This window comes from Melanerpes formicivorus, unplaced genomic scaffold, assembly GCF_026170545.1.
Source record: "Melanerpes formicivorus ecotype bairdi unplaced genomic scaffold, bMelFor1.0.p_v2 SCAF_95, whole genome shotgun sequence".
NCBI lineage: Eukaryota > Metazoa > Chordata > Aves > Piciformes > Picidae > Melanerpes > Melanerpes formicivorus.
Genome location: NW_027142447.1, coordinates 44,166 through 61,504, shown reverse-complemented (window position 1 = coordinate 61,504; position 17,339 = coordinate 44,166). Strand labels below are relative to the sequence as shown.

Below are 17,339 nucleotides of genomic sequence, written 5' to 3'. Positions count from 1 at the left end.
GTCCCTCTGGATGGATCCTTCCCTCCAGCTGTCTGCTGCACCACACAGCTTGGTGTCATCAGCAAACCTGCTGAGGGTGCACTCAATGCCACTGTCCATGTCCCCCACAAAGATGTTGAACAAGCCTGGTCCCAGGACTGATCCCTGAGGGACTCTGCTTGTCCCTGGCCTCCACTGGGACATGGACCCATGGACAGCCACTCTCTGGGTGCAGCCATCAAGCCAGTTCCTTATCCATCTAGTGGTCACCCATCACACCCATGTGTCACCAGCCTGGAGACCAGGATGTGGTGTGGGACAGTGTGGAAGGCTTTGCTCAGCTCCAGGCAAACGACATCAGTTGCTCTCCCCTCAGCTATTAATTTTGTCACCTGCTCATAGAAGGCCACCAGGTTGGTCAGGCAGGATTTGCCCTTGGCAAAGCCATGCTGACTGTTCCAAATCACCTCTTCACTATTCTTCTGAGCCAGTATGATTAGCCAACCAGTGGCATGGAGTGAAACATACTTTAAGATCAGAAAGATTCTTCCAGCAGAGAGACATTTATGGGAGAGTAAAGCAGAGGTGTTGCCAACAGTCATCAGAGGTGTGAGAGCAAGCTCAGAGTTGGTAAGCAATTTTACAGGCACCTGAAGTTACTCCAGAGACTGGCTGAAAGGTACTCACAATTCAGGAAGCAGAATTATTAGACTTTAGGTTGAGCTTTTTTAACATGTTTCAATCCAGGCCTGCCTTTGCTTGGTACTCCTGAGGCAGAACAAAACTGGCAGGTACCACAAACCTTAGCTGCAATCTTGATTACAGTGCAATAGCAACTGTGTCAACAATGCACAGCCCAGACTTGGAGGAACTGATCTTCCCAAGCCTAAGAACCTGTTAAGTAGGTTTTATGACATCACTGTTATTCAGGTCTTTGTTAGGACTGTGCCAGCCATCACAGGGGCAGACCAGAATAAAGGAAAGAACACAGAAAAATAGAATGAAAACTCCCAGCTAGCTAAAAGGAAGTAGGAAGTGTCATATATGCAAGAGGAAAACCTACAAACCCATCTGCATCAACTGTAGATTTAGCAATATCCTTACACCCTGACTCAGGACTTGAGAAGGCAGAGGCCAAATACCTGAGCTGATCACCAAGCAGCTCTGCCTGTGGACAGGCCCAGAGGGCTGCAGAAACACATGAAGCTGCTGCTGGGGTAAGCTCACTTAAAGCTTTCACAGCACAGAAGCCAACAGTGTTACCAATGCTGCTCCTTCTTGGAGCAACTGAAGGCTGCACAGTTCCAGCTCCAGCATTCCAGGGCTTGAACCAGCTCAGCTCTCTGCACAGCAACACAGGTAAACCACAGGCACGAAGCGCGCCCCACTGCCTCTAACGCTCCCTGATCTTTTACTACAGGCATGGACAAGGTATTCACATCCACTTGAATAAATACACCAAACCAGGTTGGAAGAGACCTTCAAGATCATTGCATCCAACCTATCAACCAATCCAATCCACCTAAACAACTAACCCATGGCACCAAGTGCCACATCCAATCCCCTCTTGAAGACCATTGGAACGGGTTGCCCAGGGAGGTGGTGGAGTCACCATCCCTGGAGGTGTTCAAGAGGAGATTGGATGTGGCACTTGGTGCCATGGTCTAGTCATGGGGTCTGTGTTGATAGGTTGGACTCGATGATCCTCGAGGTCCTTTCCAACCTAAGTTATACTGTGAGACTGTGATACCTCCAGGGATGGGGACTCCACCACCTCCCCAGGCAGCACATCCCAATGGCTAATGACTCTCTCAGTGAACAACTTTCTCCTCACCTCCAGCCTAAACTTCCCCTGGCACATCTTGAGACTGTGTCTTCTTGTTCTGGTGCTGGTTGCCTGGGAGAAGAGACCAACCTCTGCCTGTCTACAACCTCCCTTCAGGGAGTTGTAGAGAGCAATGAGGTCTCCCCTGAGCCTCCTCTTCTCCAGGCTAAGCAGCCCCAGCTCCCTCAGCCTCTCCTCACAGGGCTGTGTTCCAAACCCCTCACCAACTTCGTTGCCCTTCTCTGGACTCGTTCCAGCAAGTCAAGCTCCTTCCTGAACTGAGTGGCCCAGAACTTTTAGCCTCAGTGCAGAGCTGAGGATCCAGGACTGACACACCAGGGAGGGCAGGCAGTGCTGGCAGCCGCTGTGCACTCACTTGGCCAGCTGCAGGACGTTGCGGTAGCAGCTGTAGAGGGAGCTCTCGGCGGCCGTGCGATAGCGACTTTTGTACTTGGGCCCCACTGTGTGAATGATGAAACGAGCAGCCAGGTTAAAGCCTTTGGTGAGCTTAGCCTCACCTGTCCTGCAGCCTGAAGGAAAAAAAGAAACACCAGGATAAATGCCAATGTCATCACAGGAAAGCTGTAAGCATTCAAGCCCTTAACTTCCTCCAGTGCCAGACAGCTGCGCTCCATCCATAGGAGTCAGACTGAGAGCCTTTCCTCATTAAGACAGGTCTTCCACTTCCTTAAGCATCCTTGTGGTCCCCTATTGGACACTCTCTAGTATATCTCTGTCCCTCTTGCTCTAGAGAGCCCAGAACTGATGTCACAGAAAAACTGGTTTCTGGAAAGCTCTTGTTGCAAGACTAAAAGGAATCTGTCCTGCACAGGGAGTCACAACCCTGCAAAAGGCATTAGAATAGAATAGACCAGACCAGGTTGGAAGAGATCTTCAAGATCATCCTGTCCAACCCATCAACCAATCCAACCCACCTAAACAACTAACCCATGGCACCAAGCACCCTGTCAAGTCTCCTCCTGAACACCTCCAGGGATGGTGACTCCACCACCTCCCTGGGCAGCACATTCCAATGGGCAATCACTCTCTCTGTATAGAACTTCTTCCTAACATCCAACCTGAACCTCCCCTGGTGCAGCCTGAGACTGTGTCCTCTTGTTCTGGTGCTGCTGCCTGGGAGAAGAGACCAACCTCTGCCTGTCTACAATCTCCCTTCAGGTAGTTGGAGACAGCAATAAGGTCACCCCTGAGCCTCCTCTTCTCCAGGCTAAGCAACCCCAGCTCCCTCAGCCTCTCCTCACAGGGCTGTGTTCCAAACCCCTCACCAACTTTGTTGCCCTTCTCTGGACTCCTTCCAGCAACTCAACCTCCTTCCTAAACTGAGGGGCCCAGATCTAGACACAGGACTCAAGGTGTGGCCTAACCAGCGCAGTGTACAGGGGCAGAATGACCTCCCTGCTCCTGCTGGCCACACTGTTCCTGATGCAGGCCAGGATTATGGAGAGAAGACTCAGTGTCAACACAGCGGTGGAGAATTTAGAATACACCAAACCAGGTTGGAAGAGATCTTCAAGATCATCATGTCCAACCTATCAACCAATCCAACCTCCCTAATCAACTACTCCATGGCACCAAGCACCCCATCAAGTCTCCTCCTGAACACCTCCAATGATGGTGACTGCAAAACTTCACCTAACTCAGCAGGACAAATTTAAGAAGCTAAGCTCAGCTTTGATAAGTAACTCCCTACAAAGCTGACTGACCTCACACTTTAAATACTCCTTGAAGTGTTGTCCCTCTCCTTCCACTTCAGTACACAAAAGATGCCCTGGTTTATTTTAGAAGTGTCCTGGAACACATAGCAGGCTTCTAACGGCTCTGTAACATCTGCTGTATTCTAACAGTTGCTTCCACCTCCAGGACACTAAATTTCCCATCTCGTATGGAGTGGTTGCTTTTCCTCCCTCATGACTTCCAGGTTGCTCATAAGAAGCAAGATGAATCAGCAAAATGTGATCTTATGAAACCAGAGAATCTCTGTTCAGGTGTAGTTTAAACCACTGAGAATCTGTGTTGAAAATAGGGCTCTCCTATCCATGTTCAACTACACAATAAGGAGACAGAGCTGCTACCCAGGAGAGTGAGCAGTACCACTCAAGGACCAGTTTGCTCTCAAAATTCAGCTCAGCATCACAGTTCTTAGACATGTGAATTCTGAACTGCAAACTACATCAGACTTCTGTATCACCCTGGATAACTATGAGCTCTGTTCCTCACACACTAGAATAGAATAGAATAGACCAGACCAGGTTGGAAGAGACCTTCAAGATCATCCTGTCCAACCTATCATCCAACACCACCTAACCAACTAACCCATGGCACCAAGCACCCCATCAAGTCTACTCCTGAACATCTCCAGTGATGGTGACTCCACCACCTCCCCAGGCAGCACATTCCAATGGGCAATCACTCTCTGTGTAAAACTTCCTCCTAACCTCCAGCCTAAACTTCCCATGGTGCAGCTTGAGACTGTGTCCTCTTGTTCTGGTGCTGGTTGCCTGGGAGAAGAGACCAACCCCCACCTGGCTACAACCTCCCTTCAGGTAGTTGTAAACAGCAAAAAGGTCTCCCCTGAGTCTCTTCTTCTCCAGGCTAAGCAACCCCAGCTCCCTCAGCCTCTCCTCACAGGGCTGTGCTCCAGACCCCTCCCCAGCTTTGTTGCCCTTCTCTGGACACTTTCCAGCAAGTCAACCTCCTTCCTAAACTGAGAACTGGACACAGGACTCAAGGTGTGGCCTAACCAGTGCAGCATGCAGGGGCACAATGACCTCCCTGCTCCTGCTGGCCACACTGTTCCTGATGCAGGCCAGGATGCCATTGGCCCTCCTGGCTGCCTGGGCACACTGCTGGCTCATGTTCAGCCTACCATCGACCAGTACCCCCAGGTCCCTCTCTGCCTGGCTGCTGTCAGCCACTCTGATCCCAGCCTGTAGCACTGCCTGGGGTTGTTGTGGCCAATGTGCAGAACCTGGCACTTGGATGTCTTTGATCTCATGCCCTTGGACTCTGCCCATCTGTCCAGCCTGGCAAGGTCCCTCTGCAGAGCCTCTCTACCCTCCAGCAGATCAACTCCTGCCCCCAGCTTGGTGTCACCTGCAAATGTACTGATGATGGACTCAATGCCCTCACCCAGATCATCAATGAAGATGTTAAAGAGCACAGGGCCCAGCACTGATCCCTGGGGCACACCACTGGTGCCTGGCTGCCAGCTGGCTGTGGCACCATTCACCACCACTCTCTGGGCTCAGCCTCCAGCCAGTTCCTAACCCAGCTCAGAGTGCTCCCACCCTGAGCATTTCTAAATTTCATTAATAGCCATAAACTCTGCTAATGAAGAACCCAGGGAAAGCAAATGCCATCCATTTGCAGACCTTCCCTTCCATTAGGGATGGCCTTGTCACTCACTAATAAACTCTTTTGCTGTGCAGAAGAGGCAAGTGAACTGGAGAGTTTAAGTAGTCACCAAGACTTTATGTGGATAGGCAGTGTTTTATGAAGCTATTAATAATAATTATTAGCCAGACAGAAGATGTATTAGAACCCACTTAATTTCTGCAATGCTCAAGTTTAGTTCTGGTCTTCTACAGTGCATACATACTGAACAGGGTAAGAGCAAAATCCATACAAGGCTGGCCCCTAGAGTAAAAGCTCTGATAAGCTAAGCACTCTGAGTGGCTTCAGATAACAGTGGGAATTATTGTACCACAAAGCAAGGGCTCATCAAGTCCAACATCTGCCACACACTCTCAACAATCCATAATCTGAAGAGCAAAAGGAGAAGAGACCAGACTGGTTTGTATTCCCTCTCTTTGCAGCTCAGAGGGCTGCAGCACCTCTCCTGTGAGGACAGACTGAAGGAGTTGGGGCTGTTCAGTCTGGAGAAGAGAAGGAGACCTCATTGTGGCCTTCCAGTATCTGAAGGGGGCCTACAGGAAGGCTGGGGAGGGACTGCTCAGGATGTCAGGGAGTGATAGGACTAGGGGGAATGGAATGAAGCTGGAGGTGGGGAGATTCAGGCTGGAGGTGAGGAGGAGGTTCTTCCCCATGAGAGTGGTGAAGCCCTGGAATGGGTTGTCCAGGGAGGTGGTTGAGGCCCCATCCCTGGGGGTGTTTAAGCCCAGGCTGGCTGAGGCTCTGGGCAGGCTGCTCTAGTGTGGGGTGTCCCTGCCCATGGCAGGAGGGTTGGAACTAGATGCTCCTTGTGCTCCCTTCCAACCCTGACTGATACTATGATTTATTTCACATCACTATCAGATGTCATGACCAAAAGCCCCAAACCACAACAAAACAGCCAGACCTTGATTTTAGCTTTCATCCACATCTTGATCCTTTGTACTATGGAAGGACAGCAGGTTTCAATTCAATAAAAACATCTCTGGCCACTTACCTTTGAGCTTCTGCAGTTCATCCCTCAGGTCAGGCCCAGCATGCATGAATATACTTTCAGATACTGGATTCTTATCAGTGAGAGACTCATTGCTAGTGTTTACTATGGCTGTGCAGTTCAATAATGCTACATCTCCTTTCCTGGGGAAACAAGAAAAGGGTTTCTTTTGAGGCAAGTGGAAGATTAAGCAGGATGTTCCAAACTAAGAGCTGGCAAGCAGGGAAATGCCAAGTTAAAGGAAAAGCATGAAGAGTACTCCAGGGCCCAAAAAGCACAGCATATCCTGACATGCTCTTCATGCACAGTCATCCTTTGTCTCTAACTGATGAGGAAGGATGGCACACAGCTCATCATCTGCACTCATCTTAAAGGTCTTTTCCAACCTAAATGATTCTGCTTCCTTAAAAGCTTCCACCCTCAACAGTAACTCAGTGATGTAAGGAACAAAGACAGTGTTGTAGTTGCAAGTAGTGCAGCTTATCCAGCAGAGTATGTGAAGCAACTGTGCTGAGCTGATGGGAGTCAGATGTGCTCCAGGACACATCTGATCTGCCCTGGAGATAAGAGGACAGGCTTTGGGGTGTGTTACTTTCAAAACTAACAGTCTTCTCAATGCACCTTTTGTCTGTCTGTCTGCACACACACCAGGCAGGGCACCCTACCACTGCTGCTGCTCTTCCTCACAGCACTGAGAATCTAGAGCGACATTGCAGCTGAGCACAGCTTCACTGCTTTTGTCCCTGCAACTGGATCACACTCACTCTGCTGTTCAAGGATCAGACATGCAGAAGATAACCAAAGCAGTGATGTGCAAGAGACAACGGAGTAGCAGAACCTCTGATCTGTTCCCTGCCACAGCAGCAAGCCATTAGAGATTTTAGGATCAAAGAGCACAGAAAGGGAAACAAACGATTCCCCCACACAGAGAGAGGTTCAGGTAACAGTCTGAATTGCACACATTTATTACACCCAAGCCCAAGCCACAAGAAATGTTTAACCTTTTACTTCTCTTTACTTAGTCAGGTTCAGGAAATCCATGAACAGTCCCATTTCCTGCATGCATTAACCAGAAAGAGGATCAGGCTGATCCCTGAATCTGTATCCCTGAGAACTCCTTCTCTCTTCACATTGATTAACACATTGTTACTCATCTAGAGACCAGGCACAAACATCTGTGTTACAGGGAAGAAGAACCAATGGAGTAAGTTCAGCTCAGCACACTGTACTCTGTCAATAACTTGTTTTGGTAGAAAATCATGGAGATAGAACACAGAATGGAGAGAGAAAGAAGTGAGGGGGCGGGGGGGGGTGATTAAAAAAGGATCAAGAGCAAGCCACAAGACCCACATAAAAAACCAGTGGATCTGCACTAGAAAAATGAGAGTAGAATAAAGCCAGCAAGAAAGAAAAAAAGCTATTAGACAGCAAATAGATTTTGTTAGTATTAATAAAAATCAAAGTATCCAAGGGCAGAATTAGTCTTGGGATTAAGTGCAGAGCGTGACAGTAAGCAGCACAGCCCCAGCCTGCTGCACCAAACAACCTCTATGAACATGCAGTGTGTAAACCAATGTGGAGCAAACCCCAGGCTTGAAGATTTACAGGGAACAAGGAGATTAACTCTCTTCCCAGCCCCCTCAATGTTTGATTCGAGGAAGGAGGGCTTGAAGGCTTTATGCTACAGCAACAATTGTTACACCAGGCAATGGGATCCCACAGCAAACAGAGAGGTGACATCAAACACACCAGAGCCACGAGGAACTTACCATAAGACTATTTTGGCATTGATGTCTTTCCTGTATGGAAAAGGTGATCTGACATCAACTTGAGCTTTTTCAGCAGGATTTGGGTGAGAGGCAATCTGCCTGTCCTCATAGGTATCAGTCCAGCACGGCAGGCTGTCAACGTCCACAAACTGGGAGGGAGCACCCAAGGGATCCATGGGATGGAAAAAGGAGCTCCTCTCCTCAGATAGTCTGGCACACTCCAATTCTCACTGGAGTCTTCTAGGAGCTTTAAAGGAAGAAAAAAAATCAGACCAGGTCACTAGCTGGTCTCTAAAAGTAATTCCTGTGGAGCCAGCCCTTGCTCAGGACTGCACTGTAACTACAGCTAGCAGAAAAAACAGACACCAGATTCTCATCTCAACTGCTTCCAATCTCTGGTTTGGCACACCTGTGCAAAGAGGCAATGCAAATCATAGAATCATCACAGAATCAGTCAGGGTTGGAAGGGACCACAAGGATCATCTAGTTCCAACCCCCCTGCCATGGCCAGGGACACCCCACACTAGATCAGCCTGGCCACAGCCTCATCCAGCCTGGGCTTAAACACCTCCAGGGACGAGGCCCCAACCACCTCCCTGGACAACCCATTCCAGGGCTTCACCACTCTCATGGGGAAGAACTTCCTCCTCCCTCCAGCCTCAATCTCCCCACCTCCAGCTTCATTCCATTCCCCCTAGTCCTATCACTACCTGAGATCCTGAGCAGTCCCTCCCCAGCCTTCTTGTAGCCCCCTTCAGATACTGGAAGGCCACAATGAGGTCACCTGGGAGCCTTCTCTTCTGCAGACTGAACAGCCCCAACTCCTTCAGTCTGTCCTCACAGGAGAGGTGCTCCAGCCCTCTGCTCATCCTTCTGGCCCTTCTCTGGACACCTTCCAGCACCTCCAGATCCCACCTGTAATAGGGGCTCCAGAACTGGAGGCAGTACTCCAGGTGGGGTCTCAGCAGAGCTGAGCAGAAGGGGAGGATCACCTCCCTTGCCCTGCTGGCCACACTTCTCCTGCTGCAGCCCAGGATCTGATTGGCTTTCTGGGCTGCAAATACTTGCAGCCAGACAAACGTTTTCAAACAGTGCAAGATGAAAACATGTTCTCTACTAAATTGGTCCAACTGGCTTGTGACCTTGCACTTTGAAAATGCTGAACACAAGTTCCCAAGGGCAGAAAGGTAAAATAAACCCAAACATTTTCAGAAAGGCTGAACAAAAAGCAAGTTGTGGCCTCTCCACAGGAAGGGCTCAGAGAAGGGCAACAAGGCTGCTGAAGGGCACAGAGCAGAGCACAGATCCTAAGTGGAGCATCTGTGGAGCTGGGGTTCTTCAGTCTGGAGAAGGCTGAGGAGAGACCTCATCACTCCCTTCAACTACCTGAAGTGAGGTTGGAGCAAGGAGGGGGCCAGCCTCTTCCCCTTGGTGTCAAGTGACAGGACTAGGGGAAATGACTAAAAGCTGCCTCAGGGGAGGCTCAGGATGGGTGCCAGGAAATACTCCTTCACAGAGAGGGTTATCAGACATTGGAATGGTCTGCCCAGGGCAGTGGTGGAGTCACCATCCCTAGAGGTGTTTAAGCAGCATGTGGACCTGGCACTTTTGGGACATGGTTTAGTTTCTGCAGGCCTCATGATCAAGGGGATTCTACTGATGAAGCCTTCTTACTCCAGCTACATGAGGCATCATGCTCCCAGGCTCTCAGCCTATTGGGGGATTTCAACCACTCCAGCATCAAGAGGACACAGTCTCAAGCTGCACCAGGGGAAGTTCAGGCTGGAGGTGAGGAGAAAGTTCTTCACTGAGAGAGTTGTTTGCCATGGGAATGTGCTGCCCAGGGAGGTGGTGGAGTCCCCATCCCTGGAGGTGTTCAAGAGGGGTCTGGATGTGGCACTTGGTGCCATGGTCTAGTCATGAGGTCTGTGGTGATAGGTTGGACTCAATGATCCTTGAGGTCTCTCCCAACCTTGGTGATTCTTTATTGACCCTTCAGTGCTGGGTTGAAGGCTGGTTGATGATCTTTGAGGTCTCTTCCAACCAGATGTGTTCTGTGATTATCCCTTCAGAAGTTTTGGTTTAGCCTGGGGTTATACTTTAAAAACATGCCCCCCACACCCAAAAAACCCCAACCAACCAACCAACCAACCAACCCCCCACCAGCAAAAACCAATAAGCCATGTCCTAAACCACTACAGCTCCCAAAGACTCATGACTCAAAAAAAACCCTATACAAATGTTCTAATGAATACAGGACAATGGATACAGCCCTGGCAGCTCAGTGACTTCTGAAGCACTGCAAGTAAGGACTTAGAGTTCCTTAGTCATTCCAGTCATGCACTCAGGCACCAAACCCCTTCACCCAAATAAGTTGTCCAAGAAAGAACAACAAAGTTGTGCACTTGAATGCTGGCCCAGTGAGCCTACAGACTGAACTCTGCCATCTGAGCCTTTTTATTTAGAGCTGAGATGACACTGGTTGCCAGATCAGGACTCAAACTTGCAGACACAGGCTTTTCACAGTACCACCAAGGCTGGAAGAGACCTCAAAGATCATCAAGTCCAAGCTATCACCCAAGAACTGATGACTAGGCCATGGCACCAAGTGCCAGGTCCAATCCCCTCTTGAACACCTCCAGGGATGGTGACTCCACCACCTTCCTGGGCAGCACATTCCAATGGCCAACAACTCTCTCAGTGAAGAAATCTCTCCTCACCTCCAGCCTAAACTTCACCTGGCACAGCTTGAGACTGTGTCCTCTTGTTCTGGTGGTGGTTGCCTGGGAGAAGAGACCAACCCCCACCTGGCAACAACCTCCCTTCAGGTAGTTGTAGAGAGCAATAAGGTCTCCCCTGAGCCTCCTCTTCTCCAGGCTAAGCAACCCCAGCTCCCTCAGCCTCTCCTCACAGGGCTGTGCTCAAGGCCTCTCCCCAGCCTTGTTGCCCTTCTCTGGACACGTTCAAGTCTCTCAATGTCCTTAAACTGAGGAGCCCAGAACTGGACACAGGACTCAAGGTGTGGCCTAACCAGTGCTGAGTACAGGGCAGAATGACCTCCCTGCTCCTGCTGGCCACACTGTTCCTGATGCAGGCCAGGATGCCATTGGCCTTCTTGGCCACCTGGGCACACTGATGCCTCATGTTCAGCTGCTGTCAATCAGCACCCCCAGGTCCCTTTCTGTTTTCAATAGCCAACACATAACACTTAGGCTACTATATTTTCATTGTAACTGCTAACTGTACTATTAAGCTAGCACAAATGCACTCACTTCAGTAACTTCATAGAATCACTGAATTATTGTGTTGTATGTTGTATGACTATATTGTACAAGTATATTGTATTATATGTAGTATAAGTATCTTGGAGCACAGCCCTGTGAGGAGAGGCTGAGGGAGCTGGGGTTGCTTAGCCTGGAGAAGAGGAGGCTCAGGGGAGACCTTCTTGCTGTCTACAACTACCTGAAGAGAGGTTGTAGCCAGGTGGGGGTTGGTCTCTTCTCCCAGGCAGCCACCAACACAACAAGAGGACACAGTCTCAAGCTGTGCCAGGGGAGGTTAGGCTGGATGTTAGGAAGAAGTTCTTCCCAGAAAGAGAGATTGGCCATGGGAATGTGCTGCCCAGGGAGGTGGTGGAGTCACCATCACTGGAGGTGTTTAGGAAGAGCCTGGATGAGGCACTTGGTGCCATGGTTTAGTTGATCAGATGGTGTTGGATGATAGGTTGGACTCCATGATCTCAAAGGTCTTTTCCAACCTGGCTAATTCTGTTCTATTTCAGTTGGGAAAGACCTTCAAGATCACTGGAGTCCAACCATTATCTAACTCTACCAAGTCTGGTGTGAAACCATATCCCTCAGCACCACACCTCTGCACGTGTGAAACACCTCCAGGGGTGGGGTTTCAGCTGCCTCCCTGGGGAGGCTCTTCCAGTGTTTGAGATCACTCTCTGAAGAAATGCCTTCTAACATCCAACCTACACTTCCCCTGCTGCATCTTGAAGCTGCATCCCCATAACCTTTCACTTGTTACTGGGGAGCCAAGGCCAACCCCTCCTCCCTATAACGTCCTTTCAGGGGGTGGTAGAGTGTGAGCAGGTCTCCCCTCAGCCTCATGTTCTCCAGACTAAACACCACCAATTCCCTCAGCCACTGCTCACAGTTCTGCAGACCCTTTAGCAGACTCCTGCCCTGCTCTGGACACGCTGCAGCACCTCAGTGTCTTTCTTGTAGCGAATGCCCCAAAACAGAGCTCAGTACTGAAGGTGTGGCCACAGCTGCGCTGAGCAGAGGCTGCTGCTCACCTCGCCATTCCCAGTTTGCCACAATCACACCTGCCAGGGAGTATTTTATACAGGCCCACAATCAGATTCAAACACAGCATCCACAACAGCCAATTCATTGCCTAGGAAAACACATCCCAACCAACCCGACGCCTGAGCTCGAACTGAGGGTAATAGAAGCTGACGCTGCCTCCAAAACAGCCTTAAGGGCACCTGAATAGAATCCTCACCGCGCAGAGCCGTGAGAAAGGCAACAAGCAAGGAGGAAATAGCGGTTACAGTGCTTCCAAACAAAAGCTCACCCACCACAGGGTCTGCCCTCTGATTAACAGCCAAACCAGGGCGCTAAGTACCACAGCGAGAGGCAGGCAGCCCAAAAGGGATGCACATCAGCTCCACTTGGCCATTCTCCCCGGGTTTTGGCCGAGGTCCTCCCTTCCCCCTCAGGGATGGAAGGCTCGGAAGGCGGAATAAAGCCAGCGGCAGCCGAGGAGCACGAAGCCCTTCACGCCCATCAGCCGCCTGCACCCACGCCAGCTGCCGGTGAGATGCACCGCCGGAGGCGAGGCCGGCGAGCAGCCAGAGGCTTCGCCCCCCTCCCCCGCCGCTTACAGGCGGCCCCCGTCAGCGCAGAACGCCGGCACACGCAGCAGCGGCGAGCAAGGACTCACCGGCAGAGCGTGCCGCCGCTGCCAGGCCCGCCCGGCCACAGGGTCTCGATCGGCGCCGCTTCGGCGACATCACCCAGAAAAGCGGCGCGGCCGCCACCCGCTTCCGCTTCCGGCAGCGGCGCCGCGCCTCCCCCGGCCTGCCCCTGCGGCGCTGCCCGGCCCGCGGCCTCACTTCCGGCGCAGCTCCCGCCCCGCCCCACGCACTTCCGGCCCGCGCCGGGAGGGGAGCCGCGCGCGGCACGTGTGGCGGGCGGTGCGGCCGGGACGGGCCGGCCCGGCCCGGGGCTTGCTCGGCGCCTCACCCCCGCGCAGCAGCGTTGCCCTCGCGGCCGCCATGGGCCTGACGCGGCAGTATCTGCGCTACGGGCCGGCCGCGCTCTTCGGGCTGGTGGCCAGTGCCAGGGCTAACGTGGTCTTCGTTACGCTGCGCGGCGAGCGGGGCCGCTGCGTGGCCGTGCCGGCCTGCGAGCACGTCTTCATTTGGGATACGCGGAAAGGAGAGAAGGTGGGTGCCGAGGCGGTGCAGGCAGCCCTCCGGGGCTGATGAGGAGCCGGGGAGGGGGTGGGGGCTGTAATGTGCGGCGCTTTTGGATCGTATCCCGCAAAACTGTTGGTGTCGGGGGTTTGCCTTTCACGGGCAGTGTCGTCTCTGCAGCTTCTCCCCTGATCTGTAGCCTGAGCACAGCTCGAGGTTTGCTTGTGGAGCGAGTCCGCAGCTCTGGGTGTGCGCTGGCTGAGTCCGCTGCTGATCCTTTGGGGTCTGTGTTTGGTACCTCAGTTAGAATAAAATTAACCAGGTTGGAAGAGACCTTGGAGATCATGGAGTCCAACCTATCACCCAACACCACCTAATCAACTAAAGCATGGCACCAAGCACCCCATCCAGTCTCTTCTTAAACACCTCCAGGGATGGTGACTCCACCACCTCCCTGGGCAGCACATCCCAATGACTAACAACTCTCCCTGTGAAGAACTTTCTCCTCACCTCCAGCCTAAACTTACCCTGGCACAGCTTGAGACTCTGTCCTCTTGTTCTGGTGCTGGTTGCCTGAGAGAAGAGCCCAACCCCCACCTGGCTACAACCTCCCTTCAGGTAGTTGTAGAGAGCAAGAAGGTCTCCCCTGAGCCTCCTCTTCCCCAGGCTAAGCAACCCCAGCTCCCTCAGCCTCTCCTCACAGGGCTGTGCTCGAGGCCTCTCCTCAGCTCTGCTGCCCTTCTCTGGACACGTTCTAGAGTCTCGGTGTCCTGTTTCTGTGCAGCCTGCTGTGGGAGTACCTGTGTTACCCGGGAGCTGCACTAGATTACCTCCGGAGGGCTTTTTCAACCCCTACCTTTCTGTGATTCTGTGAAAGCTGTTCCCTGTTCAGCTGGTGAGCAGCAGTAGTGCTGTGTGTGTAAGTTCTGGGAGCAGGTAGGGGTGTTGTGTAGCTTGTTTCTGCTGTGGAGCTGGTTTTCCCCTGTGAAAGTTGTATCCTGTGTGGATTTTGTGATGTGTAAGTTTAAGGACTTGAATGCCTGTTTCCTTCTGTTAGGTTCTGAAAACATTGTAGCTCCTGCTTACTGCCCACTGCCAACTGAATTCAGGATTTGCTTTAACAGCCACTGAGGTGGTGGCTGCTGGCATGTTGTTTTGCAGAGGTTTTTGTTATGTTCAACTTTTAGTGCAGTCTACGAGGAAACTGCTCTGTTCCATACCTGAGAAAGGCCAAGTGAGAGAGGATGAGTCAGGGAGCCTTTACTCTCAACCAATCATAGAATCAATAAGGTTGGAAAAGACCTCAGAGATCATCAAGTCCAACCTGTCACCCAACACCTCATGACTAACTAAACCATGGCTTCAAGTGCCACATCCAATCCCCTCTTCAACACCTCCAGGGATGGTGACTCCATCACCTCCCTGGGCAGCACATTCCAGTGGCCAATATCTCTTGCTAGGAAGAACTTTCTCCTCACCTCCAGCCTAAACCTCCCCTGGTGCAGCTTGAGACTGTGTCCTCTTGCTCTGGTGCTGGCTGCTAGAGAGAAGAGACCAACCCCCACCTGGCTACAACCTCCCTTCAGGTAGTTGTAGAGAGCAATAAGCTCTCCCCTGAGCCTCTTCTCCAGGCTAAGCAACCCCAGCTCCCTCAGCCTCTCCTCACAGGGCTGTGCTCCAAACCCCTCCCCAGCTTTGTTGCCCTTCTCTGGTCATGTTCAAGAGTCTCAGTATCCATCTTAAACTGAGGAGCCCAGAACTGGACACAGGACTCAAGGTGAGACCTACCCAGTACTGAGTGCAGGGCAGAATGACCTCCCTGCTCCTGCTGGCCACACTATTCCTGATCCAGGCCAGGATGCCATTGGTCTTCTTGGCCACCTGGGCACACTGCAGGCTCATATTCAGGCAGCTGTCAATCAGCACCCCCAGGTCCCTCTCTGCCTGGCTGCTCTCCAGCCACTCTGACCCCAGCCTGTAGCTCTGCCTGGGGTTGCCATGGCTGCTGCATCCTTACCTTGCTCTGTCATGTCATTTATCAATGTTATGTATGTTTTTGTCTCCTACAAATTGCAGGTTCTTATCCTTAAAGGCCTCAAGCAGGAGGTTAGTTGCCTCTGCCCTTCCCCAGATGGGTTGCACTTGGCTGTTGGCTATGAAGATGGATCGATCCGTGTCTTCAGCCTTCTGAGTGGAGAAGCAAATATCACCTTCAATGGACACAAGGCTGCAGTCACAGCCATGCAGTATGACCATTTGGGTGGCCGGCTGGTATCTGGCTCCAAGGTGAGGATTGCACACCTAGGGGACAGTCCTGTCATAGAGAAGCTCTGGGGAGAGCATTGACCTGCACTGTCCTGTCTGAAGTGTGGGCTCTGCCTGTAGCCAGAGGATGGCAATGAGATGGCAATGGAGCTGGGGAACCAGGGGCTGGGGGAGCAGCAGGGAGGAGGCAGGGCAGGAGTGGGGTCCTAGTGAGCTGTTGAGGTATAGAATCATAGAATCAGTCAGGGTTGGAAGGGACCACAAGGATCATCTAGTTCCAACCCCCCTGCCATGGGCAGGGACACCCCACACTAGATCAGCCTGGCCACAGCCCCAGCCAGCCTGGGCTTAAACACCTCCAGGGACAGGGCCTCAACCACCTCCCTGGACAACCCATTCCAGGGCTTCACCGCTCCCATGGGGAAGAACTTCCTCCTCACCTCCAGCCTCAATCTCCCCACCCCCAGCTTCATTCCATTCCCCCTAGTCCTATCACTACCTGAGATCCTGAGCAGTCCCTCCCCAGCCTTCTTGTAGCCCCCTTCAGATACTGGAAGGCCACAATGAGGTCACCTGGGAGCCTTCTCTTCTGCAGACTGAACAGCCCCAACTCCTTCAGTCTGTCCTCACAGGAGAGGTGCTCCAGCCCTCTGATCATCCTCCTGGCCCTTCTCTGGACACCTTCCAGCACCTCCACATCCCTCTTGCAATAGGGGCTCCAGAACTGGAGGCAGTACTCCAGGTGGGGTCTCAGCAGAGCTGAGCAGAGGGGGAGAATCACCTCCCTTGCCCTGCTGGCCACACTTCTCCTGATGCAGCCCAGGATCTGATTGGCTTTCTGGGCTGCAAGTGCACACTGAGAGCTCCTGGTGAGCTTCTCCTCCACCAGCACCCCCAAGTCTCTCTCCTCAGGGCTGCTTTCCAGCCAGTCCCTGCCCAGCCTGGATTTGTGCCTGGGATTGCTTCCACCCAGCTGCAGGACCCTGCCCTTGGTCTTGTTGAAGCTCATGAGGTTGGCTTGTGCCCACCTCTCCAGCCTGTCCAGGTCCCTCTGGATGGCCTCCCTTCCCTCCAGCTGTCTGCTGCACCACACAGCTTGGTGTCATCAGCAAACTTGCTGAGGGTGCACTCAATGCCACTGTCCATGGCACCCACAAAGATGTTGAACAAGCCAGGTCCCAGGACTGATCCCTATAAGGAAGCTTGTGAGATCAGGAATAGCAAAAGCCAGTCCAGCCACAGCAGGGATGTGCTTATTGGTCTGAACGCACCTTTGGGGAAGGAATGTCCTTTGCATTTGTCATACCTGGCATTAACATTGAAAGTGAGGATGCTGAGAAGTCAGTCTCAGAGGTAGATGTTTTGCAGAAAGAGATGGCAGTCCCTGGGGAGTCTCTTTTCTGTTCCAGGACACAGATGTCATCGTGTGGGATGTCATCAACGAGAGCGGCTTGTACCGGCTGAAGGGCCACAAGGATGCGGTCACTCGAGTCCTTTTCGTGAAGGAGAAGAACCTGCTGATCACCAGGTCAGTCACAATCAGGGTAGTGGTCAAGGAGGAAAGCAGCTATGGTTTCACTTGCAGTTTGCACATCCCAGGTGCTACTGCCATTTGTATTTCCCTTCCTGGCTTGTGGTATCTCAGGCCCAGCAGCTCGTTAGGATATG

General features: G+C 52.1%; 2 protein-coding genes across 4 annotated transcripts in view; one reads left to right on the top strand and one right to left on the bottom strand.

Annotated features, from left to right (window-relative positions):
• Positions 1–13,054, bottom strand: part of GDAP2 (ganglioside induced differentiation associated protein 2) — a 35,152-nt gene extending 22,098 nt beyond the window's left edge. The window contains exons 1-4 of one of the 3 annotated variants that reach the window (XM_068165922.1): positions 12,932–13,054; positions 7,979–8,225; positions 6,213–6,352; positions 2,181–2,334 (exon numbers count right to left, since the gene is read on the bottom strand). In XM_068165922.1, coding sequence (XP_068022023.1) covers positions 2,181–2,334; positions 6,213–6,352; positions 7,979–8,154 — 470 coding nt within the window. In that variant the 5' untranslated portion in view covers positions 8,155–8,225; positions 12,932–13,054. Of the gene's footprint in view, positions 1–2,180; positions 2,335–6,212; positions 6,353–7,210; positions 7,322–7,978; positions 8,226–12,931 lie in introns of those variants that run through there. The other 2 variants (XM_068165921.1, XM_068165923.1) reach the window with 2 other exon arrangements.
• A 100-nt stretch (positions 13,055–13,154) lies between these two features.
• Positions 13,155–17,339, top strand: part of WDR3 (WD repeat domain 3) — a 28,938-nt gene continuing 24,753 nt past the window's right edge. The window contains exons 1-3 of the mRNA XM_068166009.1: positions 13,155–13,436; positions 15,483–15,692; positions 17,081–17,199. Of these exons, the coding sequence (XP_068022110.1) occupies positions 13,266–13,436; positions 15,483–15,692; positions 17,081–17,199 (500 nt within the window). The 5' untranslated portion in view covers positions 13,155–13,265. The remainder of the gene's footprint in view (positions 13,437–15,482; positions 15,693–17,080; positions 17,200–17,339) is intronic.